General features: G+C 42.9%; 1 protein-coding gene across 9 annotated transcripts in view; it reads right to left on the bottom strand.

The window, feature by feature from the left end:
• LOC119450204 (transcriptional regulator ATRX-like) overlaps positions 1-24,393 on the bottom strand; it is a 127,975-nt gene that overhangs the window by 3,846 nt on the left and 99,736 nt on the right. For 5 of the 9 annotated variants that reach the window (XM_049665710.1, XM_049665716.1, XM_049665711.1 and 2 more), the window contains 6 exons: positions 19,067-19,243; positions 14,676-14,720; positions 8,753-8,878; positions 7,601-7,683; positions 6,702-6,812; positions 6,500-6,622 (listed from right to left, as the gene is read on the bottom strand). In XM_049665710.1, coding sequence (XP_049521667.1) covers positions 6,500-6,622; positions 6,702-6,812; positions 7,601-7,683; positions 8,753-8,878; positions 14,676-14,720; positions 19,067-19,243 — 665 coding nt within the window. The remainder of the gene's footprint in view (positions 1-6,499; positions 6,623-6,701; positions 6,813-7,600; positions 7,684-8,752; positions 8,879-14,675; positions 14,721-19,066; positions 19,244-24,393) is intronic. The other 4 variants (XM_049665712.1, XM_049665714.1, XM_049665715.1 and 1 more) reach the window with 4 other exon arrangements.

Here is a 24,393-nt window from a genome sequence, read left to right as displayed (position 1 = left end):
CCCCCAAAACATTAGCATTTGTCAGCACGCTATGCAAGTATCTATTTATTTATTTACTCATTCATTTATTTGTTACCTTCATGGCCAGAGGCATTATAGAGAGGAGTGGCACATAAATAAAAACACATGATTATTGGCTTTCATAATTCTTGTTAATACATTAATAGCTAAAGCAATACAAAGGCAGGAATGACTAATATGGAATAACAAGTTGAACAAGCTAAAACAAGCATGGATACAGACTTCTTTATTAGTTGCCTGGTAATAAAGTACAGTCAAACCTCGTTATAATGAAATTGCACCGAACACTAGAATGCCATCGTTATATCCTATATCCATTAAAAGCGTTATATGCTGATATTGAGGGGGGGGGGGGGGGGGAAATCCATCATGCCTGTGCAACAGAAATGCAAGTGCAAAGCCTCCGACAGGCCAGCAAAGAGTTTCCCCCCAATTTTTATGGCCCATTGGTGGCATGATACCCGGCATGGGAACGACAATAAATTACATACACCCATTTCACACCGTTGCTCTTAAAAAAACATGCAATTGGTACGTTAGCTTGCCTACAGTGGTCCAACCAAGCCAAGCTGCTGGCCAAAATGTGCCAAAATGTGCATGCCCGTCGCAATTGTGCCATTTGAAGTTGCTCTTGCTGAGCAGTGTCTCTTTCAAATTTTTTCCACACAGAATTAAACCCCGATACTACAGCTGTCAGCCTAGCCTGTGCACGTGATCTCAATGCTCGATTACTTACAGTTACGAACATATTAAGAGACAGAGAGCTTCCTGCTATGACTTGTCGCCAGCCGCTCTCTGCTGCCTATCGCCGCACTTTCATCCCAGCCATACCGGAAAGTGGCTAGGCCTAGATGCTTAGGCCTCACAGCTGTGGCCTTCTTAAATGTGTAGCTGCCATCCATGGTCGTATCAATAGTGACCATGGTTTCATCCACGGCGGTTGCGACAAACTGTAGTTTAGTTTTGGCTCGGTGTGCGCGTCAGCCACGTACCCAAGCAATAGTATATTTTTTTCCATAAGCGAGGACGGGGGGTCTGACTTTGAGATGGTGATTGATGATGATGTTGACTGCATGGATGCTTACGATCAATAATAATAAATTTATTGACATCCCAGTGAGCATTCTAACGACATATCTCTTTTTTAAACAAGAAGCATTGGCATTCAAGTATGCCGCTTTACCTTTGTGCTGGCCCCAACACTGCCGATTTCCTGAGGCATACAGAAACCGGAATAATGCCGCTCTATGCGAGTTTTGGCTGGTTATAAAAGGAACAATATTATTTTAATGTATGCAAGTCAGCTGTATGCGCCCCATTAGTGAAGAGCCAGTACTTCATATAGTGAACATCAAACTGGATTTCAAACAATTAAAGCGCATGAGGGCCAACTTGTGATGCTAAGTGCGCATTCTTTTAATGGAAATATAAATTACTTGCAACATCAATATTAACAGAACCTTGCGTTAAGCCTTAGAGCAATGTCGAGCCTCCAAACGAGTTCACGGGCGCCAGTTCACCTGAGACAAACGCTGACACGCAGATAAGCATGGAATTTATTTATTACAGGAATAAAGACACCAAGGATCAACTAAAACGTCAATACAAATACAATGTAATCTATAATAATTTAATAAAACTAAAAATACAAAAAATGTTCTGCATTGCCTTTTTTTTAGTCAAGTACAAAAAGCATTAACTGCTTTGGCCGAGGGAGAAGCTTTTTATTCGTTGCATAACGGGCACCTCTTAAACATCTCGCAACAATTTGTCCTAGTGAACATGGTTGCAACTTGCTCTACGCAAATGCCCATCACTCGGTGTTCATCGGTCATAGACCGTGTGAATGTAATGGTTCAGTGCAGTGCAGGGAAGCTTGGTGCAGTGTGCCCAGAAAACCTTGACGCGCATGGGGGACAGCACCCGCATCGAGGGAGTTCATGGCTGCTCCGCACGCCCAAAGCAGACATCTGCCCTTAAATGTACAGGTACATTTGATAGGTCTATCAAGCGGGCACTCAAATGCATTCTACAGGCGCCAAACAGGCCTGCTGGAGGGGCAGCTACCAGCGTTCCAGTGGTCATAGAGCTGCTAGAACACCAGCGGCAGTCGCCCTCTCTGAAGTCGATAGCAGCCGCAGTTTCGTCCGCAGTGGTTGCGGCACACAGTAGTTTCATTTTAACTCAGTGCAAAGCTGTCATGGGTGAAGAGCGCCAGCGACATTGCGATGAACAAGCAAGCAGTGACTGCTTTAAGTATAGCCAGTCTGTTAGCATCTACCTCATCATCATCACCAGCCTATTTTTATGTCCACTGCAGGACGAAGGCCTCTCCCTGTGATCTCTTGTTACCCCTGTTTTCTGCTAGCTGATTCCAATTTATACCTGCAAATTTCCTAATTTCATCACCCCACCTAGTTTTCTGCCATCCTCGGCTGCGCTTCCCTTCTCTTGGCACCCATTCTCTAGCTCTAATAGTCTATCGATTACCTACCCTATGCATTACATAGCCTGCCCAGCTATATTTTTTTTCTCTTAATGTCAATTAGAATATCGGTTATCCCCATTTGCTCTCTGATCCACACCGCTCTTTTCCCGTCTCTTAACGTGACACCTAGCATTTTTCGTTCCATTGCTCTTTGTGCTGTCCTTAACTTGCTCTCGAGCTTCTTCGTTAACTTCCAAGTTTCTGCCCCATATGTTAGCACCGGTAGAATGCAATGATTGTACACTTTCCTTTTCAATGACAGTGGTAAGCTCCCTGTCAGGATTTGGCAATGCCTGCCGTATGCACTCCAACCCAAATTTATTCTTCTGTACATTTCCTTCTCATGACCAGGGTCCCCTGTGAGTAATTGACCTAGATAAACGTACTGCTCTACAGACTCTAGAGGCTAACTGGTGATTCTGAATTCTTGTTCCCTTGCCCGGCTATTGAACATTATCTTTTTCTCCTGCATATTAATCTTCAACCCCACTCCTATACTTTCTCAGTTAAGATCCTCAATAATTTTCTGTAATTCGTCCCCATTGTTGCTTAATAGGACAATGTCATCTGCAAATCAGAGGTTGCTGAGGTATTCACCATTCATCCTCACTCCTAAGCCTCACTCCTAAGCGTGCCGCAGCCGCACTGCTGAGGCTTTTGCCACTGTGAACACTAATCAGACACGAGATGATGAGAATTGCAGCTTCCGTATTGCTTTTGAGCAAATAGATTCAGTCAGTAAATCAAATCGTGTTGACGTATAAACATTTGTACATTGTTTTCTTGATACCCTCGATAATTCGACATTCAGTTAATTTGAATATTTCTTTCGGTGCCGTGAAATTCCAATTAACAAGGTTTTATTGTACCTACTTTAAGACCGTGCAAACAAAAATTTGCTTTTGTATAACCAATACAGTGTCAGCTCCCCCGCTTCAGTTTCGTTAGAGCAATTCCACTGAAATAAAGCATGGCCAACCAAATTTTACTATATCCGGGTTAGTTATTTCGAGGTTAGACTAGTATTTTAACAAAGCAAACCTGGTAGCAGCACTTGACATTGACATTGGAAAGGCAGTTCTAGACTTGTGATATCTGGGGTGTAAATGATGAAAAGCATATTTGCATCTGGCATGACATAATTCCCATCTATTGCGAATTATCACACAACGGAGGCAGAATAAGGTCACTGTCCAGGATGGCATTGTAATACATTTTGTTAAACAAACACAGAAAATAATATTTGCAACAACAGGCAAGGGAAGTAAGCTGTTAAGATTCTTTCATTATTGTTATGCTGGCAGTTTGATTGCAGTTCCCGAAAAAAAGAAAGCAAACAGTTATTTTAGACTAGTAGCTCCGTTATCCGTATTGTCCATTTGCTTGCATAGAGTGGCGATGGAATTGTGGACATAACGCTTAAATTGAAAATGTGGTTCCATTGGTTTGGTCCTAAGCAGAGCTGGTTAATTATTGTTTTCACAATGACATAAAACTTTTTTGCTGTCTGAACCAAAATATATTGAATTCTCATATCTTGGTTCAAAATCCCAAGCATTTACAAGCACATAACTTGAATTCAGTGCTTTAAATTTAAACTTGGGGAAAAAGCCTGTCGAATTTATTTTGGCCAATTCAATATGAATCATCGAACATTACTCGATCTACAAGAGCATATTCAAACTTGCTGTTAGTGGCACTGACACAATTCAAGCCCTGCAGCAAAGCTGTGTGAATATCTGCAGTATGCTGTCTTCGAAAATGTGGTACCAATTGTCTTTTGGCGATCACATTTGATTGATTAGCCAACATTAGGTACCACGGCACTTTTCCTCCTTAGCTTGCCTGTTTCAAGAGTAAACGTTGAGAGGGCATTCTCTAAACTTAGGCTGATAAACAGAAAAGAGAGGGTGCCATTATTGAAAAAAAAAAAAAAAAAACTGGGCAAATACATGTGTGTGTATTATAACCAGATTATTTGGGTAATCATGACTTTTGATTGGAACCGAAATTTACAGTTGCAGTATAGACTTCCAAAGCAACCATCACCGGACATCTGGGAAAAAATTAAGACTAGTTGGCAATTGTGTGAATGACGTTTCACCAAAATATTTTTTTTTTTCGACAAAAAAAGTTTTTTTGGTCACATAAGCGCTCTAAAAGTTTCCATGAAGAAGCAAGCAAAAGTTGGTTGGAGGTAAATTATTTTAAATGAAAGATGAAACCAGGTACAATGACAAACATTATTTTAGAATATTTCACTTTCATTGTTCTTCCATGTAACATCATTAGTGAATGCATTTAAGAATTTTCCTTGTTTAACTGGCTCAATAAAAATGCAAAAAAAATTGTATGCTCTCGGAAATTTTTGCATAAAAATCATTAATGTTTCAGCCACAATAATTTTTTTCCCGCTTTTGCCTGTTGATATGGTTGATGCTAAACATAATTTTAAATTAAACGTGTGCTTCCAAGACAAGAAGTCTTAGAAGCACCGGCATACTGCTTAGGCATCGAAATCAAACTGTGAGAGAAATTGTGGAAGTGCACTGGATTGCAAAACTAAAAGCAAAATGCATCAGTCATCCTTCTATTTCATCGGTAGATAAAGAGATTTCGCTCCTGTCATCATATCTTTAAAGAATTTCCGTCTTAAGCGCTTGTTATATGTGCATTGCTGTTTTTATCTTGACCGGGTCGCGCTGATCCGTGGTATTTTTATCACAAAGTGTTGTCATATGCGCTATTGATGTGTTCTGTTGACTGGATCGCGCAGATCTGTGGGTTCTTAAGCAAATGGTTCTTCGAAATTAAAGTAGTTGTTAGAAGCACTCGTCCTTGTGTTGCTCCTTTTCTTTGTCCTTGTTTGTTTGCATGCAAAAAGTTTAGTAAAAATGGATCTGTTCCAACTAGGCCGACTCGCAGTTATGCGTGTTACCTTAACTCTTTTTCCCCTTATCTAGTACTACTATTCTGTTCACACTGCCTACTGCCATTGTAAACTGATCTGACATCTGAAGAAATCCAGTCAGAAGGCCATTCAGTACCAAAGGCCATTAAGTACCATTCAAAGCCAACCCAAGAACAAAGGATGGAAGAGATTTCATACAGCCAAAGAGAGGGACAAGCCCAACTTTAATTGTTATTATTATTGTTATTATTATGTTGAAAGACCTCACAGGCCTACGAAGAGGCATAGGGTGAGGGGGGCATATGGTACATTTTATAACAAAATATAATCGGTAACAAGATATTGATGCATACAAAGATTCAAAAATTGGCACAAAACAAAAAAGTTAGCATATCACAGAAACCAGACAGACATTAAAAAAGAAAAAGAAATGAACAGATAGGCATTGCATAAAAACAGCAAGAAGAGACAAAAAAATAACATTGCGTAACTAACCTGATATGCAGGTTTTGTGTGTGCAGACTAGAGCTACTGTGTTCAGGTATTTATTACACATTTTCCAGCTGGACATCTTTATTTAGCACAGAAAAAAAGTGCTGCAATGCCTCTTAACAGCAGTCATTCTATAGAGATGGAAATAATAAGTATAAATATTGAATACATTAACTTGTGTGTTCTTACATCCCACGGCCACAATGTGGATGTGAGAGACACCGTGATGGGAGGTTCGAGATATTCCTGATCACCTGGGGTTCTTGCATTCTGTCCAGTGTTTCTACACTCAGCCTCCATCGGAATGCAGACACTAATGTCTGGAATCAAGCATGTAACCTGTGTTCAGCAGCATTAAGTCGTAGACATTGAGCCACCATGACAGATAATGGGACATCCAGCATTCAGTGTTTTGACACAAAAAGTTCTATTCATCAAGGCACTTGTCTCTGTCAAGTCTATGACACCCACAAAGCATTTCTGTGATATACGTTAGTGCCAGAACAAGGCTGTCTATTCACACCTCTAGCTCTTACTAGACTGCACCTTCCAGTTTCCTCCAGTCAGCACACTTTTTCATCACTTACCTTTCCAACTTCATCTAGTTCCCGATTGGCACTATTTAGCAGTTCAATAGCCAGTCTTGCTTCGTTGAGCTTTGCATCAAGAGCATCAAGTGCCTCTGGTATGGGTGCCTGGCCTGTGATGAGCTGAAAGACAGGGCCAATTGAAACAGGAAGAGGTCATGGTAAGAAATGGTGAGGAGAAGGTGAAACCTCGAATTCTTACCTTGCGTTTTACCTCTAAGGTGTTGCACTGTTGCCTCTGGAAATGCAGACGATACTCAAGCAAAGCGCTTTTCATTGAAAGAACAAGCTGGGCAGTGCTTAAGTGCATTGACTGCAACAAAAAAGACAGGGAGAGGACTTGGAACAAGTGACTACTGTGTACACCTACAGTATGGCACACTATTAAATGACCACTGACACATATTTTCTACACTGCATAAAGCTCTATGACACACCTATTACACTTAACAATGACACTTAGAAAGAATGAAGGCTGGAAAGCACCTAAGAGATATTTTAATATGATACTGAAGTAGGTTGATACTGAAGCATAAAAAATATGCAAGAGTGCTACGTGCATTTCATCTGGCTGCGCTTGCAACTGGGTGAGCCAATGTGTCATGAAATTATAATGCATCTAACTCCTGGGTATCAAAAAAAAGTCCGTATGCCTTCATGCCACATTTCCGCTGCAGTCAGTAGCCAAATATTGTATTTGCATTAAATAAAGGTTCATAACCTCTAAACCCTAGTAAATAATACCAACAAGCATTGGAAAACACTAAATTATTTACTATAATAAATTGTTTATGCGACTCAGCTTCAGTTTTAATGCACAGGTGTCAGCCTTATGCATCCTACAACTAGAATGCAGTAGAAACTAGAATGAACTAGAATGAAAGTAGGTACCCTTACAATTTGGTCTCAAAAGTCTGTGAACCAGTTTGTTGTTAGTCAATACTGCATTATTCCTGACAGTAACTTTTTGCTAAAATAATGGGCTCTGTAAGCATAAGAATAGTAGCAGAGTCCCTTGAAGCCACACAAAGTAACATAAATGTTGATAATTTAACATGGGATATCTGGCACTGCATGCTAAGAATGGCTAACCTGTCTTACCTTTGATTTTATGTCAGAAATCATCTTATAGAGGTCCAAGACAAGCCTGAAGTTATCCCCAGATCCTTGTGTTGAAAGACCACCTGAAAGCAGACAATAAGCATCAATGTTTGCAAGAGCATAATTTCAAACAAGAACGAGAAGAAAGCACACAGCAACTTTTAAACGACAATAAATCTGCTGTACACTATGAAAAAAAGTAACAAACCAGAGCAACTGCAGATTCAAAGCTAAGGTTTTGACCTAAGTGTTCGCCCATTGAAAAAATAATTATTTTTGAAGGAAAGAAGAAAAATGTATCCATATTCAACGGGAGGTCCCCCAGATAGTATTTAGTTTGGGACCTCCTAATGTATTCAAACTACGTATATAGAGTACAATAATGAATCAATAGAATTTAACATGTGAAGGATGATGGTTATGCGTTGGCTGTGTTTTTTGCACTTCTTTTTCTGTTACACGCATTATGTAGGTACCACATTTATTCGAATATAAGGCGAGGTACTTTTCCCAGAATCCAGAAACCTCGAAGTTGCCCTCCGCTTTAAGTGAAACGCTAATAGATTCAGTTACTATTTCAATATGGTGGCTGCAGTGCCACATTTCCAGTGATCCAGATTTTTGATGGCAGCGCAAATTGTAGCAACGAATAATTATATTAATAACCCCCACTTCCATCTTTCATGGATCACAGGGCCACTGCCATCATGCTAAGAAAAACAACAATGTGAAATAGCAATAGCTTTGTAGGTGTATCCTGAAACACCTATCTGAAGAAAAAATTGGAATATGGACTGGGTATTGCCGATATACCAGGTAAGGGACGAGGGCTGCTTGCTTGGGTCGGCACACTTGATGGCAATCTTGGAGCACTGCATGCACCTCCACCAACTTCGAAGACTACAAGTACCAACAAAGACCACAGAGCAAAGCCCATTTACGCTCATAGGTACTGGAAGCCCAAAGTTGTAGCATAGATGTTGAACTTGAAACAGTGCATGTCAAGTCTTTCATTCATTCATCTTTTGTACTTGTCATGCTATTTAGCGTAATAAAACGTGTGAAACAACTGCATGGTTGCATATAAAAAAAGAAACAGCCATTACAGACACTGGAAAAGATTTCTCCTGCCTGTGGCTATGCAGGCCTTACCGGCAACATTCTCCAACACCAGCGGGACTAGTGGCAAGTCAACTGCTGGAACCGAGTCCATGCTTGTGCCAGCATCCTTGAAAATTGGCTTGTCTTGGTTGGTTTCGATTGTTGTCCCCACTGCTACTGATAGTGCAAAGTATAGAGAATACCATTCATCAGATAATCCTACTTGCTAATGAATCACTCTGATAGCAGCTGATTAGCAGCACCATTCTGCATGATACAGTTCTTAGAGGGTTGGTTTCAAAGACCACAAAATTGACAAAACATGCATCGAATAGCACTAGTCTACATTTCAATGTGTACTGCTGTCCCCCCATCTGCAGGTCTGTGGCGATTATGAAATGTTTAAAACGACTGGTAGAAGGGCAGACAAAATTAGTGGTTAAAGCAGGCAAAGTTACATACTCTCTTGCTGCAGTGCTGACCTTTGCAAGATAATTGAACTTGATTACTTTTACCGTGACACAGCTAGCCCTGCATCTAAGTCAGCTCAGCCTAACTTGACTTTTTTGCTCCTGCCATAGATAAAAGGCATATTTCGCAAGCGAGGTTCATCCAGCGATGAGAATCAGTGCTATTGCGTAGCAAAAAAAAAACAACCTTTACTTAGATTGACAATTTCAATATACCGGGTGTTTCAGCGAACACTTAAAAATTTTTAATGCTGCTTGTGGTAGACAGCACAATTTTAGTTAATGATCTGGTCTACTCAAAAAGGCAGACACTACTTGCACAAAAAACTGAAATGCATAATCGACTAAATAACAAAAAAATAACTAAGTTTTTAACTAATTATCTTATGGCAAATATTGCAATTTACAAATTCTAGCCGTGGAGCTCGCAAGGCGGATCCACTTGGAACAAATTCTCTGGATGCACCAGTTTCGAGATACAGTGGAATCTCGATGATACGATCACGGCTAATACGAATTTCCTGATAATACGAATTTTTCTGTGGTCCCGGCCGAGCCCCATTACTTCGCAACGTGCTAGAGAACGGTTGTTACGAATCGATTTTCGACCCGTGGCGGTTGATACGAATAAACGCCGCCCGACTGAAGGCCGCGAAAGAACAGCGCACAGTCACGCGCTTTCTCCCTTTCTCTTTTGGTACGGAGGCGCGGACGCGGTGCCGGACAGCGCGGAGCCCGCAAATGGGCGCGAAGATCGAGTTTGAAGCGGTGGCACTTTTGTTGCTTTTCCTTTTGTGCTTTTCCCCACGCAGGTGCGAGGAAGCGCAGCCGCCGCAGCTAACGAACTGAGCGGCGTAAGCACAGCGCATACAAAGGTCAGAGCCGTGTGGAGATCACTTTCAAGATACGGTGCGCGCGATAACACTGACAGTCGCAACAGGCGCAAAGTACAAGAACGCATTTGTTGGCAGATTAGAAGCTGCCCCCCCCCCCCCCTCTCTCCCTCCCACGCTGCCTTCCCGCTTTGCTCCTTTCGCGTGGGAGATTGCGTCGCCAGTTACCCTTGCGCCCGGTTGCAAGATACCACTTACACCGTGCAAGATACGCCTTTGGTTCCGTAGCACAGCGTCACCCCCCCCCCCCCCTTCCCTTACATGCCTCCACGGCCTTTCGCGCGACGTAACTCGCGTTTGCTCTCGGCTGTGCGTTCGCTCTCCGTGAAGGCGCGCTAGAGCACTGCACGGGCCCGGGCCGTCCGAAGCGTTTGTCGGCGGGCTCGGGCCGGGCTCAGTCTTGAGGCCGCAGGCCCGGGCCGGACTCGGGCTTGAAGCCACGGGCCCGGGCCAGAATCGGGCCCGCTCATTGAAGGGCCTAAGTAGGCCTTCGAGCACACGCGACCATTATGAATTGCATGGTTCAATGCATTCTGTGCCAAGCTGAAGTGACACGTGCAAGATGACTGTCAGCATCATCATCAGCCTATATTTATGTCCACTGCAGGACGAAGGCCTCTCCCTACGATCACCAATTAACCCTGTGTTGCGCTAGCTGATTCCAATTTGCACCTGCGAATTTCCTAACTTCATCACCCCACCTAGTCTTCTGCCGTCCTGGAATGCGCTTCCCTTCTCTTGGTATCCATTCTGTAGCTCTAATGGTCCATCGGTTATCCATCCTAGGCATTACATGGCCTGCCCAGCTCCATTTTTTCCGCTTAATGTCAACTAGAATATCGGTTATCCCCGTTTGTTCTCTGATCCACACCGCTCTCTTGACTGTATATCTTATCAGATGACTGTATATCTTATCAAAGAAAATAGTAAAACAGATGAAGTTCTCATTTTTAACAGCGGAGCTGTTTCAGCCGGGCCTAATGTGTCCGCTGAATCCAAAAATGTAGGCCGATCCTGGCAGCAGTGCAGAAAGGGTCCAAGCGCAATGGCACATACACCTGTGAACTAGCGAAGCTGAGCCTGGATAAGTCCAGCTAAGAATGGTGGGGACTAATTGCCTATCGATAGGCAATTGATAGCCAATCAATAGCTAGTCGATAATCGATCAATAATCAATAAATTCCCGGAAATGCTGGGGATGACTTGGTAGTGCTTAGCCTGCCCAAATACGTGACCAATACCTTACGATAGCCAATCAACAGCCAATCAATAGCTAATCGATAATAGATCAATAATCAATAAATTTTGATAACTTGGTAGTGCTTAGCCTATCCCAAATACGTGGCCAATATCTTGCAATAGACAATCGATAGCCAATCGATAGCTAATCGATAATCAATGAATAATAAATAACTTCCGGGAAATGCTGGGGATGACTTGGTAGTGCTTAGTCTAGCACAAAAGCGAGGACTAGCTAGGTGCCCATCATCTCCGCTGTCTCTTTAGCATTGCGTCGCCAGTGCAAGCTACCCTAATTTTTTTTTCTTTTCCGCAAAAACGAACATTGTTTCCGCGTAAGGAAAAATAAATTATACAAAGAACCACTCCTCAAACCATTTCCATGTTACCGCTTTTATTATCGCGCTATTACCAGTGCCGATACCCTTGCATTATTTTAGCGCTAAGGCCAGTTACTTTTCTGCTTCAATGCATAAAACAGCGTTTTCCTCAAAAAGTTAACTCGAAAGCCCATGCATTTCGTCGGACACTTTGAAAATTAATATCTCGAAACTGGTTCAGTCCTGAGAATTCGTTCCAAGTCGATACACCTTGCGAACTCAGTGGCTATAATTCGTAGATTGAAAGATGTGCAGTAAAATAAATAATTAAAAAGTTAATTCACGTAATTATGTTAAATATTCAATTAGGCGTTTTGACCATCCATAAGGCCATCCATGTCAGAATTAGTTTGGAACTACATAAAACAGTTAGCCTCCTTAGAGCGTCGTCGCATTAATGCGAACACAATAAATCCTGAGATATGGTCAATTCCAAACTTCAGAACAGTCTATAAGCATCAGTCGTTAATACATTACCTACCATTCACTTAGAACCAGGATTGGAGGTAATTTGGAGGAGGATTGGAGGTCACTCGGTATCGGTACTCCGATACAAAAATGGCGGTAATTTCAGTAAGAAAGAACTCAGCTGACACTTTGGTCGCTTGTAATGTATCTGATGTGATTATTATTCTGCTTTTGTGTATGGTTCTGAGTATATAATGTAAATCCTGTTTCGTTTTCCTGGCAAATGTTGCTCTTGTAAAATTCAGTCTCATGCTATGTTGTATAGCTGGTGTGGCGTTGTTTTGTTGGTTTGTATAGCTAGTATTGTTATTGTAGTGTTGTTTAAAATGCATTCTGTTAAAACTTTTTACAATTCTGTTAATTCGCCGTGATGCAAATATTCTTTGTCTTTCCGTTCATAGCTATTTCGTCTATGAGGAATTCCAGCGACAGCTGGAAATATATGGGAATTATTGTGCATGTGTGCACACTGTTTGCTGTACTATTGCCTTGCCTGGTCTTTTGGGTCACGTCATGCTACATATGTAGCTTTTAGTCCAAAATGACCGTCCAGCATGTAAACTGGACAATAAATTGATTTGGTTTGATTGATTTCGTCGTACACTGAAAATTATTATCTCGAAACTGGTTTAGTCCTGAGAATTCGTTCCAAGTGGATACGCCTTGCGAACTCGGCGGCTATAATTCGTATATTGAAAGATGTGCCATAAAATAATTAATTAAAACGATAATTAGCGTAATTAGGTTAATTCTTCAATTAGGCGTTTTGATTTCTCGTGGAAATAATGGCCGCCTCATCGAGTAGTTTAGATCAAGGATTATAACTGTGCTATCTGCCACAGGCAATCTTTAAAAATTTGGTTCAGCTAAAATGAAACGCCCTGTATATTTGCATGCTAAATGACATCATAGAACCATATCGTACAAATCAAGGTAAGTGCATGCGCACCACCAGAAAAATAGTAGCACAGGCAATGGGCCAGATTACTGATGTTCCCGTGGGAGAAACAGATTTCGGCCTTTTATTGCTTATATACTGCAGCTGATTAAACCTCGAAAAGGAGAGGCTGACAGATACAGTACAATCTGTAAGTAAAAAAAAAAGAATTTTTTTCTTACAGGCCGGGCCTGGTCATGCACACGCGGGCTCTAGCTAAGCTTAATAATGAACGCCCGGGCCCGGGCCGGGCCCGGGCTCAGTTGCACGGGCCCGGGTCGGGCCCGGGCTTGGAACCACGGGCCCGGGCCGGGCCCGGGCTGGTCTCGGTCATGTACGCCCGGGCCCGGGCCCGGGCCGGGCTCGGGCCGAAAAATCAGGCCCGTGCAGTGCTCTAAGGCACGCGTCCCCCGCGCACTTTCACTCGCACATACGGCGCGCGGCGACGTCTCCGCATCGCCCTCGTTGATCTCCTCTCCCATCGTTGGGCGCACCTCGTTGAGAAGCGTGCTCGCTACCGCCCTTGTCGGCGAGATTTTCCCGCAGAAGCCGGCTTATAACCGGTACTTCGTCTCACGCGGCTGCACTCTAAGCGCTATGCGTATACATGGAGTTCTATTGGAGGGTAAATGGGAGTCGGAAAAGGCCGCGTTGTATCCAGTTCTGCACTATAAACGGTTACGTTATAAGTGGTCTATACTGTAAATGCTCTTTACGTGCGTGTGCCTGAGTGAGTTCACCTCTCACTCTTTATTTATCTAGTTTTGTGTTTCGATGATACGAATTTCGGCTAATACGAATAATTTTCGTAAACCCGTGAGATTCGTATCATCGAGATTCCACTGTACTAATTGCCAAACTTTGCGGAGGAATGCATTGGCGTTTCAGTTACATTCTTAACAAAACGTCGTTTTATACATTGAAGTACAACAGTAAGTAAAGGGGCAAGTTATCTTATCGTCCACTTTCATAATCTTGTTATTTGCACATTTCAATCATACTTAGCAATTATTTCCCCTGTGCTTTCTCTGGCATCACTTTGTTTTTTCCTGTGCTACTATGATTCACAAGGTCAATTTTTCTTCCGTGAGCGCCTGTGCATTCATTACTATTTTTTTAAGCAATTGTTTTGTTCACACCTTAGTTGTAAATGCCTATCACTATCTATTTCTTTGTACTGTGCCTTGCATTGCACTTCCATAACAGAATTAAATCTTCCATGACACAACGTTACCCGAGATCAGAAAAGAATATCACTTAACTCAGATGTGACAAATCAGTCACACAAGTGTTCCCTGAGACATAGTAACAAGATGCTGATGTTCCAAGGCACAAGCTGTCACACACGGTGTTAATGGATGTCGTAAAGTTTAACCAAAGCTTGAAGCAGAAAATTTGCCTCCAAAGAACACAGTTCTGCCATCATGTTGCCGGAACTAAATGTAGTAAAAAATAGCATGGAATGTTTATTCGCTCGTTTGTTTATTAGTTGTTGGTAACAAATGTTCTTCACCTTTCAGCATATTGTTACGGGGGGGGGATTCAACTGCATCAAACAGTTTTTAGTAACTGCAAAGGTGGCCTCACCTGCTGCAGTGTTTGTGGCTGCTGGTGCTTGTACAACTTCTGGTGCTGCAAGTACATTGGTGTAGAGTACATTGAGTGCCTGACAGATGATGTAAAAATCTGCATCGACTCGGCCCCAAACTTAACTTTGGTCATGGACACTAGACAAAACAGCAATCGTTAGGACTTACAACCTAGGCAATGTGGCCGTGAAGAAAATTGCTTGCTCGCCAGAATGGTGGTAGACAGCCTAACCATCGTGGAAGGCTTGCCGCTAAAATGTTTTACAAGTAGGTTATTGATGATGCGGCCTCAGATTACACACATGAGCAAGACTGGCGGCTACGGAAGCGACGATCAGGTCCGTGGATGACCAGCCGGTAACCACCATGCATCTGCCATATGCATCAGTGCACTTACTGCACAAAATGGCAAAAGCTCCCAACTTAAATTTTACAACAAAGCCTAAACTGCCATTATTACACAATGAAGGTCCCAAGTGGATATTGAGACAATTCGAAAATATGGCAAGTGCACTGGCACATACACTCATGTGCAAAAGTATACGAACCACAGGATCACCAAAAAAAGCTTCATTTTTTCGTATTTCAGACACACTAACGGTTATCGACGTGTGCACTGGAAAGTTCGCAATGCCAAGTTTCCTTAATTTTAAGTTGCATTCATAGGCGGAGAGGAAAGTCGGCTTTATTGCGGAATCCTTGGTCCGTACACTTTTGATAAGAAAAGTACATATGATGATGATGATGGGGCTGCCATGGTGGAAGTTTAAAACATTAGTGATGTAATGACAACTCGGTACTGTGAACATGTCTTGAACTGGAACTAAACATTGACAGCAGACACAAACAAACATCGATAGCCCAGCAAAAGTACAAAAAGTGCATGTAGTAACGTGGCAGATCCTGCTGCCAAAAAAATCATACAAAACATTGTTTCAGTCACTTTCTAAACAAAACGTTGTTTTATGCACTCAAGTACAAAAGTTAATTGAAATGCCAATGCAATCCTCCACAAAGGTTGGGAATTGATATCTTGAAACTGGTGTCATCCTGAGAATTTGTTCCAAGTGGATCGCCTTGCAAACTCCACGGCTAGAATTTGTAAATTGCAATATGGGCCATAAGGTGAATTAGTGAATTAGTGAATACCCGCCTTTTCGAGTAGACCAGCTCATGAACTAGAATTGCACTATCTGCCACAGGCAACTTTAAAAAATTTTTGAAAGTGTTTGCTGAAACACCCTTTATTTTGATTTGTAATTGTGTCATACATATTTAAATCTAAGACAAGAAAATTGAGAAGCTTCGGTTTGCTAGTACTTTACCGAATAAGCAGCTAGAGTTTAGACGCACAAGAAATTAAAAGAGGAATGTGCAAATGACGATGACGATGAAGCCTCAATTAATGGCACAAACCCACTGTGAAGGATAAACCGGGTGGGATATTATTGAAAATTAAAATAAGTTAGTTAATAAATAAATAATTAATCAAAAAGGAAAGTAAATGAATAATTGAAGATGAGAGATAAATCGATAATAAAAGAAATAAAGTAATCTATACTAAGGTAGTCAGCCTCACCTAGAGAGGAATAGTATTATGAACTTAATAAAATAAATACAGTCAAGGATAAACATAAAAATGTGTAAGTTAAATTTTTAATAATAATATTAATAATATTATAACTGTGAATTTGTGGTTTTCATCTTCGAATTTTCAAAATTTATACTTTATTGAAGGAGAAATAAATAAATCATGGAAAATGGGAAAATATTAATAAGTGACTCTTTTTGTGTTACAAAGAAAATTATATAAGGCTCAGTAACCGTTTGTGTGGCTACATCCCAATCCCGTTGCTCCAAGTGAGATAATAACAGAGCTGCATAAAGGCAGTCCTATACAGTATAGACCACTTATAACTGACCGCTTATAGTGCAGGACCGGATATAGTACGGTCTTTTCAGACTCCCTTTAATTTTCCCATAGCACTCCGTCTACACGCAAACCGCTCACAGTGGAGCCGCGTGAGACGAAATGCCGGTTATAATGCGGCTTCCGCGGGAAAATCTCGCCGACAAGGGCGGTAGTGAGCACGCTTCTCAACGAGGTGCGCCCACTGATGGGAGAGGAGATGAACGAGGGCGATGCGGAGGAGCACGAGTCCAAGGCCAATAAAATCGTCGCCGTGCGCCGCATGTGGGAGTAAAGCGCGTGGGGGACGGCGCCTTTGCGAAGAGCAAACGCGACTTCCATCGCGCGAAAGGCCATAGGGGTATGGGAGGGAGGGGGATGACGTTGTGCTGCGGCACCAAATGCGTATCTTGCAACCGGGCGCAAGGGGAACTGGCGACGCTATCTCCCACGCAGAAGGAGAAAAGCGGGAAGGCAGCTCGGGAGGGGGCAGCGACTTCTACTCTGCCAACAAATGCGTTCGCGCCTGTGCCGGCTGTCTGTGTTGTCGCGCGCACCGTATCTTGAAAGTGATCTCCACACGGCTCTGACCTTTGTGTGCGCTGTGCTTACGCCGCTCAGTTTCCGTTGAAGCGATAGACAGCACGAACCTTCGCTCACAGCGGCGGCCGCGTTTCCCCACGCCAGTGGTTGACAGTGGTTGTTTGCGGTCATCGAGTCTATTCATGTTTCATGTTTGCTTGTGTGCGTTGACACCACGCTTGTTAATACAGTTAGTAAGCGAACGTGTCAAGTTTATGCAGCCGATAAAACTACTATCCCTACTCCTTATAGCTCTATCCTAATTTGCTATCGCAATTGATGCTTCGCCTTTCGGGCGAAACTGAGACATTTTTTAAAATTATTACTTTGTCTGCTTCATGCGAAGATCGTGGATACTTGGACATTAACCTTTCAACGTTCGTAAATTTAAACGGATGCAAAACTCCCAGTTGCACGCTTCGATTCTCGGATACGCGCGGCTGCTTGGTCTACATGTTCTGCATATGTGCAGGGCTTGAAAATTGTTGTTTTGTTATAGTGCGGTACCGCTTATAGTGCAGATATTCACAACTCCGGCGACTTACGTTATAAGCGGTCCTACACTGTATTTTGCAGTGGAATTTCCAGACATCGTTTTCGATTAGAAAATGACCGACATGATAATAAAAATTGATCGATGGATTGCGGCTCATTGCAGATGTAGCATAAAAGGGATGCCGCCAGACCACATCTGTGCAAGTAAAAATTACGTTGTGGAATACGGCAACACAACCTTGTACTAAATGATACTTCGAATTGCCAGTTAGGACACCATTGTCAGTTCCAAGAATAATTTAGACGTATACAGTCTGTAGATTTTGCTAATGAGAGGCTTTCTTTTCTCTTCCGTCAAATAAAACTGCCTATATCTGGCTGCAGTAACATGTGCAGTTGCCGGCAGTACGGATATCAACAGACCTTTCAAAGAACCTCGTGCTAAAGAATCGGCTATTTCATTAAGATAATGTCTCAGAGGCCTGGTACCCATACTAAATGAACTAACCTTAAGTGGGGTGGAGCTCATGTATAAAACGTGTTCAAAACTGTCGAATTTGTAGACACGTTAAGCACGCTGCATACAGAAAAGGAATCTGTGACGATAACTTTTGTAGCATGAAGGGGTAACTTTTGGAAAGGTACGATAAAACGTTGAGAGGTTTTTCTTCTTTATGTTTTATAACATATTTTTCATTCTCGCAACAAGTTCAACCACTGACCATCACCAACCAACCACGAAAATGGCCGGAAGAGCCTAAAAAACATATTCACTTTAAAAATACAGGCAGTAATTGGAGAGCGTTGTGCTACGAGAGCATGCAAGGAGAGCATGAGCAAACAAATAAAAATGCAGTTATTCTAGCAGAGGTATAGCAGACGACAAAGGAGAGTCCCGCTGCTGACATCACAGGAGCATTGTTTGCAGCACTACCATCGGTGGTGAACGTGGCCAATTGTCACATTGTAGTGATGGTGAAGAATCAAGCACTGCCAAAACTCCATGAGCTAGGGATCTAACTTTAATGGGTGAACTTGTGCACAGAAATATAAGCAACACATTCGTCAGTCACTGAACCTAACCCTTGGGTCAAGCGTGTTAGCTATTTATATGTCTCACTGCACACTGCAGGCTAATCACTTGTGCTCGCGTACATTCAAGAACTTACAACACTATTTGCCACACATGCACAGTCTCATAAGACAAGTCCCCCTTGCTATAGAATTGGCCCAAACATTTAAATTTTGGATGCTGCAGGCTCACCTTGCAGCAAGCGACAACTGAAGATAGCGATATAATTTAGTAAACACGACCATTGGCCCCATTTTTATAGCAAGAACCAGCAGCATTTTTATCACTTATGACACCCACTGGCTGCACAAATTGGCAGTGCTAGTCTCACCTGCTACAGAGTCCATACCTCCTGGTGCTTGTTGCTGCACATTTGCAACTTTCTGCCGTGGAAAAGCTTTGGCTGGGTCCAGATTAATGAACTTGTGTGCTATCATATGTCGCTCAAATGACCCTCTTGACACTGCCAATGTTGCTGGTGAGGTATCTTCTGCTGACGCTACTTTTACTGCAAAAGAATAAGGAAAGCTCACATTACATCTTCTCATACTCAGCTACAAATACATAAACTAAAATCCCTTATGTGGATGCCTCATACAAGATAGCACATCTCTTTCTTTCACTATATTCCCCAGTTGCGCACACTACATATTACGCAGGAGCGAGAATGCCCAAATTCATTTTGTAGCAACTTTAGGAGAAGATAAAATTTCGTTCTGGAGCAGATAGGAGAAGACAAATTCTGATTTTGGAGCAATCTATCACACATACATCTTAATATTGGGTAATCTAGAGCATGCAAATTTGAATTTAGAACACTGTTATAATTAAATGGGTTAACAGTTAGAAAACCTTGCATTCTGCAGAATTAAAGCAGTGTTGTTGAAGAGCAAGCTAAACCCATTTTCTCCACTATTTTTGAATTTAAGTGCTGGTGAAGAGAATGGAGGTGTTTTCCAAGAGAAGTTGTGAGGAACCTAGAGTTAGAGGTTTTCCTTCTTTTTTTTTTATAACATTTTTTATTCTCGCAACAAGTTTAACCACTGACCATCACCAACCAACCACGAAAATGGCCAGAAGAGCATATAAAGCCTCTTCGCTTTAAACATACAGGCAGTGTTCTAACTCGGCACACTAACTAGGTTCTGATTTGAGAACCTAAGACAGGCAGTAAACAACACTGAACCCAATAGCCAAAAAGTGGCCACTCTTTACTGCCGGCGCCAATCGACCCGTGTGTTGCCAATGAAGCTAGAGTTAGTGAACATCACAGCGGTTTATTCAAATACATTTCTAGGTTATGTGAAAGTACCAACTAGCTCCAACCAAGATTCTGCAAGTGTCTGACTTCGCATTAAGACTTGTTAGATTCACTAGAAGCACCTGGACATCTGGAGTTGGCAATGAGTTATTGGGTGTAAGTCCTCTGAATCAGCTAGAAGGAGCGGCATTCCTCCTTTCGTCCTCTCCTTTTCAGAGTCCCCTCGCTGCTCACTCTCGCAGGTTGCACTTTTTGATCGCAACGATCGCGCTGCGCAGGGATGCGATTCAGGCAATATCAGGGTTCGTGATTAATGCAATTGTGGGGCTGCAAATCTTAATCAAGAGCAACTGTCATGGTGCTGGCGCAAGTCAAAACAAATGAACAAACAGTGCTGCCGGCAGCACGCGGACGCTCGAACGCATGTTACCACGTTAACGTCGCCAGCACAACCATGTGGCTCCGCTCCACCCACAGGGAGGTGCAGATAAACACCAGACCTACTTGCTTGCCCTTGCTCGCCGGCTCGGGTGGCAAGATAAAAGGATGTTGCCACCTTTAATTTTATACAGGAGTCTTAATTTGGTGCAGCTCTTCGTGTCCACTGATGGCTAGAATACGAAAGTTATATTTTCACGCCCTCTGAAACCAACGACACATTGCCTGCCACACACCAGCACTCTTTCACTGATGCCTGCCAAAGCTTTTTTTGGTGCAGCATGGCACAGCAATGTGCTTCAGCATCAAAATGGTGCCATTGGCGCAGGATTCCCACCACTGATTAAAGTGCTGGCGGGTGAACCCTGACCTCAGTACTGCCACAGAAGTGAAGTTCCACTCTCTATAATAGTTCTACGATTTAAAGTTTTCATGTTTGGTGGCCCAGTGCTACCATGAGTGAGAGGAATAACGAGATTCCAGGAGCTAAATTCTACTGTTAGTCACAACCAGAGTGTTGAACCTAAATGTTTTTCATTCTGGTTTTAGTTTCGGTTCGCCAAAAACGGTTTAGTTCTAGTTCAACCCTGAAGCGAAAAAATAATGGTTCAAACCAGTTCGAACTGGTTCAAGTTCATTTCCATAACCAAAGAACATTTACAAGAGAACAGTACAAATTTATTGTGTGCAATAACTAAACACAGCTGCTAAGATGCACTGAAAGATTATGCCTGCTGTACTACAGGCCGCACGTATTTACAAAATAATTACACAGATCCAACACAAATGCTGGAATCTGTGTGAAGCAAAGCTGTATTGAGGGAGGGAGAGAGAGAGAGAGAGAGAGAGGACAATGCGTGTAGATTGAGTTTTCTATACTGCTACTCTGCCCAGTGGGAAAGGGAAAAAATAGGAGACTGAAGAGTAATGGTAAAGACCGGTAGTAGGATGAGATTGTGTACTTGTTCACGTTCAAAGGCCGTTCACAAGCCCTAAATCTAGATCTAAGTTAACCAAATATTCTAAGAGAGCCCTGATGGCTCGCTTCATTGATATGTCCGGTCAATGACCCAGTAACACTTTTACACTGAACTTCCTGTTGTTAAAGGGGAACTCCGGCGATTGTTTGACCATGTCAAGGTAATGGAATATTTAGGTTCCCGAGACCCTCCTATGACGCGCCTGATAGGAGAATTGTTCCGCAAATTCGAAAATAATTTTAAATAAGGAAAAAAGCGCAAAAACGAAACCGAAACCTGACCAAGCAGCCGAGCGAGCCTCTCTGTGTGACGTCACAAGTGTACCCCCCGCGGGGGAGGCGCGCAACGCATGCCGGTCTCGCTCACGGTGCGAACGAAACCGGCGAAGAGCAGACGCTCATCTGATTCGTGACCGCGCCAGACCTTCGGGTGACATTGTAAGCTGCACCACCTCTTCAGAACAGTGACAGTTATGATTCTGACGAATTCAATAGCCATGAATCGCTGTTTGCCTTCGACCCGCCACCACGAGAGCCAGCGCCTATGCGCAACAAATCTCGCTGCAACATGAAGACCAAGCGTAACCCTAACCACTGATTTTTTTACGTGCTGCTTGCTATTTTAGGTGTCCTACCCCTTCTCAGGGAAGCGCTTGGCAAACTCGCTGCAAGATGTGGAGGACAACTTTCTGCATTTGTATTCCGCAAGCACGCAGCTGACAGTCCAAAACACCGATCCGGTGCATTTGTTTACATCGGCAGGTACAGCGACCGCTCGTCGTTCGCTTTAGATATAATGCTAGCTGCTCATCAGTGTCATCAATTAATGTCAGAACATAGCAAAACACGCCGATTTTGTGCACGTAAGCACCGTTGCGCATTGCATCTGAGTTGCGCTGATATGAGCGACCACACACCTTCGAAAACAGCGAGCGGGAGGCCGCAGTACGGGAGCGCTGTTATGCTGCCTGCTTATCGTTCTTCGTATTCCCTTCATGCACACAATGTGTCCCATAAGTAGATACAGACGAGCACTTTGCGCGTATGATCGTTCATTTAGAGAATGCATAGTTTTCGCGCGGAAACGACGATGTGACACCGTTGGCAGCTGAACGAGGTGGTTGTTACGATGCGGTATTAAAGGGGTATCCGCTTGCTGCCAATTTAGGGTATACAAGGCAAACAGTGCACTTTGGAAGCTAAATAATGAGTCAGCACAACAATTATTACGTAAAAATAAACCCATGTACATAGTTAGATTTAATTTAGGGAAGCGCCGGCGAGTGCGACTGGCCGTTTTTGGGAATGGCAATGTATGGATGTTGATAGCGCGTCGTGTCGTCGCTTCAAGCTCTTTGCGTGTGCACAGTACAAAATGAGGAATAGTTTATTCCAAATCCGTATGATCAAAACTGAACTACAGAATCAGTTTTCTTCATCCTAATAGCTTAATTAACTTCAGGTCAGTCGCTCAGGTCCACCAGCAGTAGGCGCACGAACTCGGCACTGTGTTATAGGCTTAACCTCGGCTGAACGCTATCGGCATCGGCTCAAACTATGTGTGTGGATGGCAAGGGCTAAAGTTCGTGCAGCCAACAATGCAACACCATTTACCACCCCCCATCATTTGCCCGCGACCACAGGGAACACAACTTCTCGTGACAGCAACTTCTCATGCCAAGCACTCGCTCATGATCGTCGACTCCTCCGCGCTCTCGTCGCTGTGATCCCGGCATGATCCCGGCATGCTCCGCGTGGAATATTCCTGACGTCACTCACAATGTGGCCTGTAACTGAGGAAGAGGTAAGGTAGGGTGTTCGAGGTAGCTAATTAAATTCATTTGTAAAAAAATCTGTGCAACTCTCAAACCTGCTTTTTTGAGGACAAGACGGAAGTGTGCAGAGTAACGTACCCAGCAAATTTCATCGACATCTGTTGACATCGAAAAATCACCGGAGTTGCGAAGACTTCAATGCCTGCCGTTCACAGTCCTACGGGGGACAAGCAACAAGTATGCGTGCTCTACTTTATAGATACCTTTGCAAGCATTACAGTCTGGAGAGTTTGTGCATCGGATGCAATGCAAATATTGTCACGTTAACACACCACTTAGTGTGCCCGCTGATGCAACACGCTGAAAACTGAATTAATGGTGCTGTTACCTTTAAAATCATGGGAAGATGGTGCGTATTTACAAATGAGGTAGCAGAGATGAGCCCCAAGCGTAGACAATTCATGGATAAAAAGCTCTAGAAAACGTGGCCAACCTGAACCGGAAGCCATTACTGTTTCCTTTGAGTTTCACTAAGATGTTAAAAAAAAAAAAAACGTAACGTTCCCATTCCTTTCCGGTTCGAGCAAAAAATTATTTTTTTTTTTCGGTTTTCGGTTCAGTTCCGGTTTGATACCCTGGCCCCAACCATACGAAGAATAGGGCATTGAAGCCAGAGACAGGGAAAAATAATTGTTATATTCGACTGAAATGTAGAAGTAATAATGTAAAGAGAAATGGAAGTGGAAGAAATCATTTTCCGCTAATCTTGTACGCACACAAATGACCAAGAAAGTGGACAGGAGGATAGCTGCTGTGATAGCTTAACTGGTAAAGCACTTCACGCGTAATGCAGAAGATGTGCATTTGGCTCCCACCAGGGGCAAGTTATCTCATTGTCCACTTTCATAATCTTGTTATTTGTACATTTCAATGATACATTTCCCCTGTGATCCCCTTTCTCTGGCATCACTTTCTGTTTTTATTGCGATAGCAATTATATGGACACTCCAAGCGGATTTCTACCATCAGTGTCGCTGTCGCCGTGAGGTTCCGTATGAAGTCCAATGGAGATGAAATCGTTGTCGCGCGCCGTATGCTGTATGTGCGAGTGAACGCACGGCAGAGAGCAAACACGACTACTTCCGTCGCGTGAAAGGTAGTGGGGGGACGGGAGGGAGGAGAGGCGACGTTTAGATGCGGCACCA

Source organism: Dermacentor silvarum, chromosome 4 (genome assembly GCF_013339745.2).
Source record: "Dermacentor silvarum isolate Dsil-2018 chromosome 4, BIME_Dsil_1.4, whole genome shotgun sequence".
Classification (NCBI taxonomy): domain Eukaryota; kingdom Metazoa; phylum Arthropoda; class Arachnida; order Ixodida; family Ixodidae; genus Dermacentor; species Dermacentor silvarum.
The sequence above is the reverse complement of the archived record's forward strand: the minus strand, read 5'-3'. Positions and strand labels throughout refer to the sequence as shown.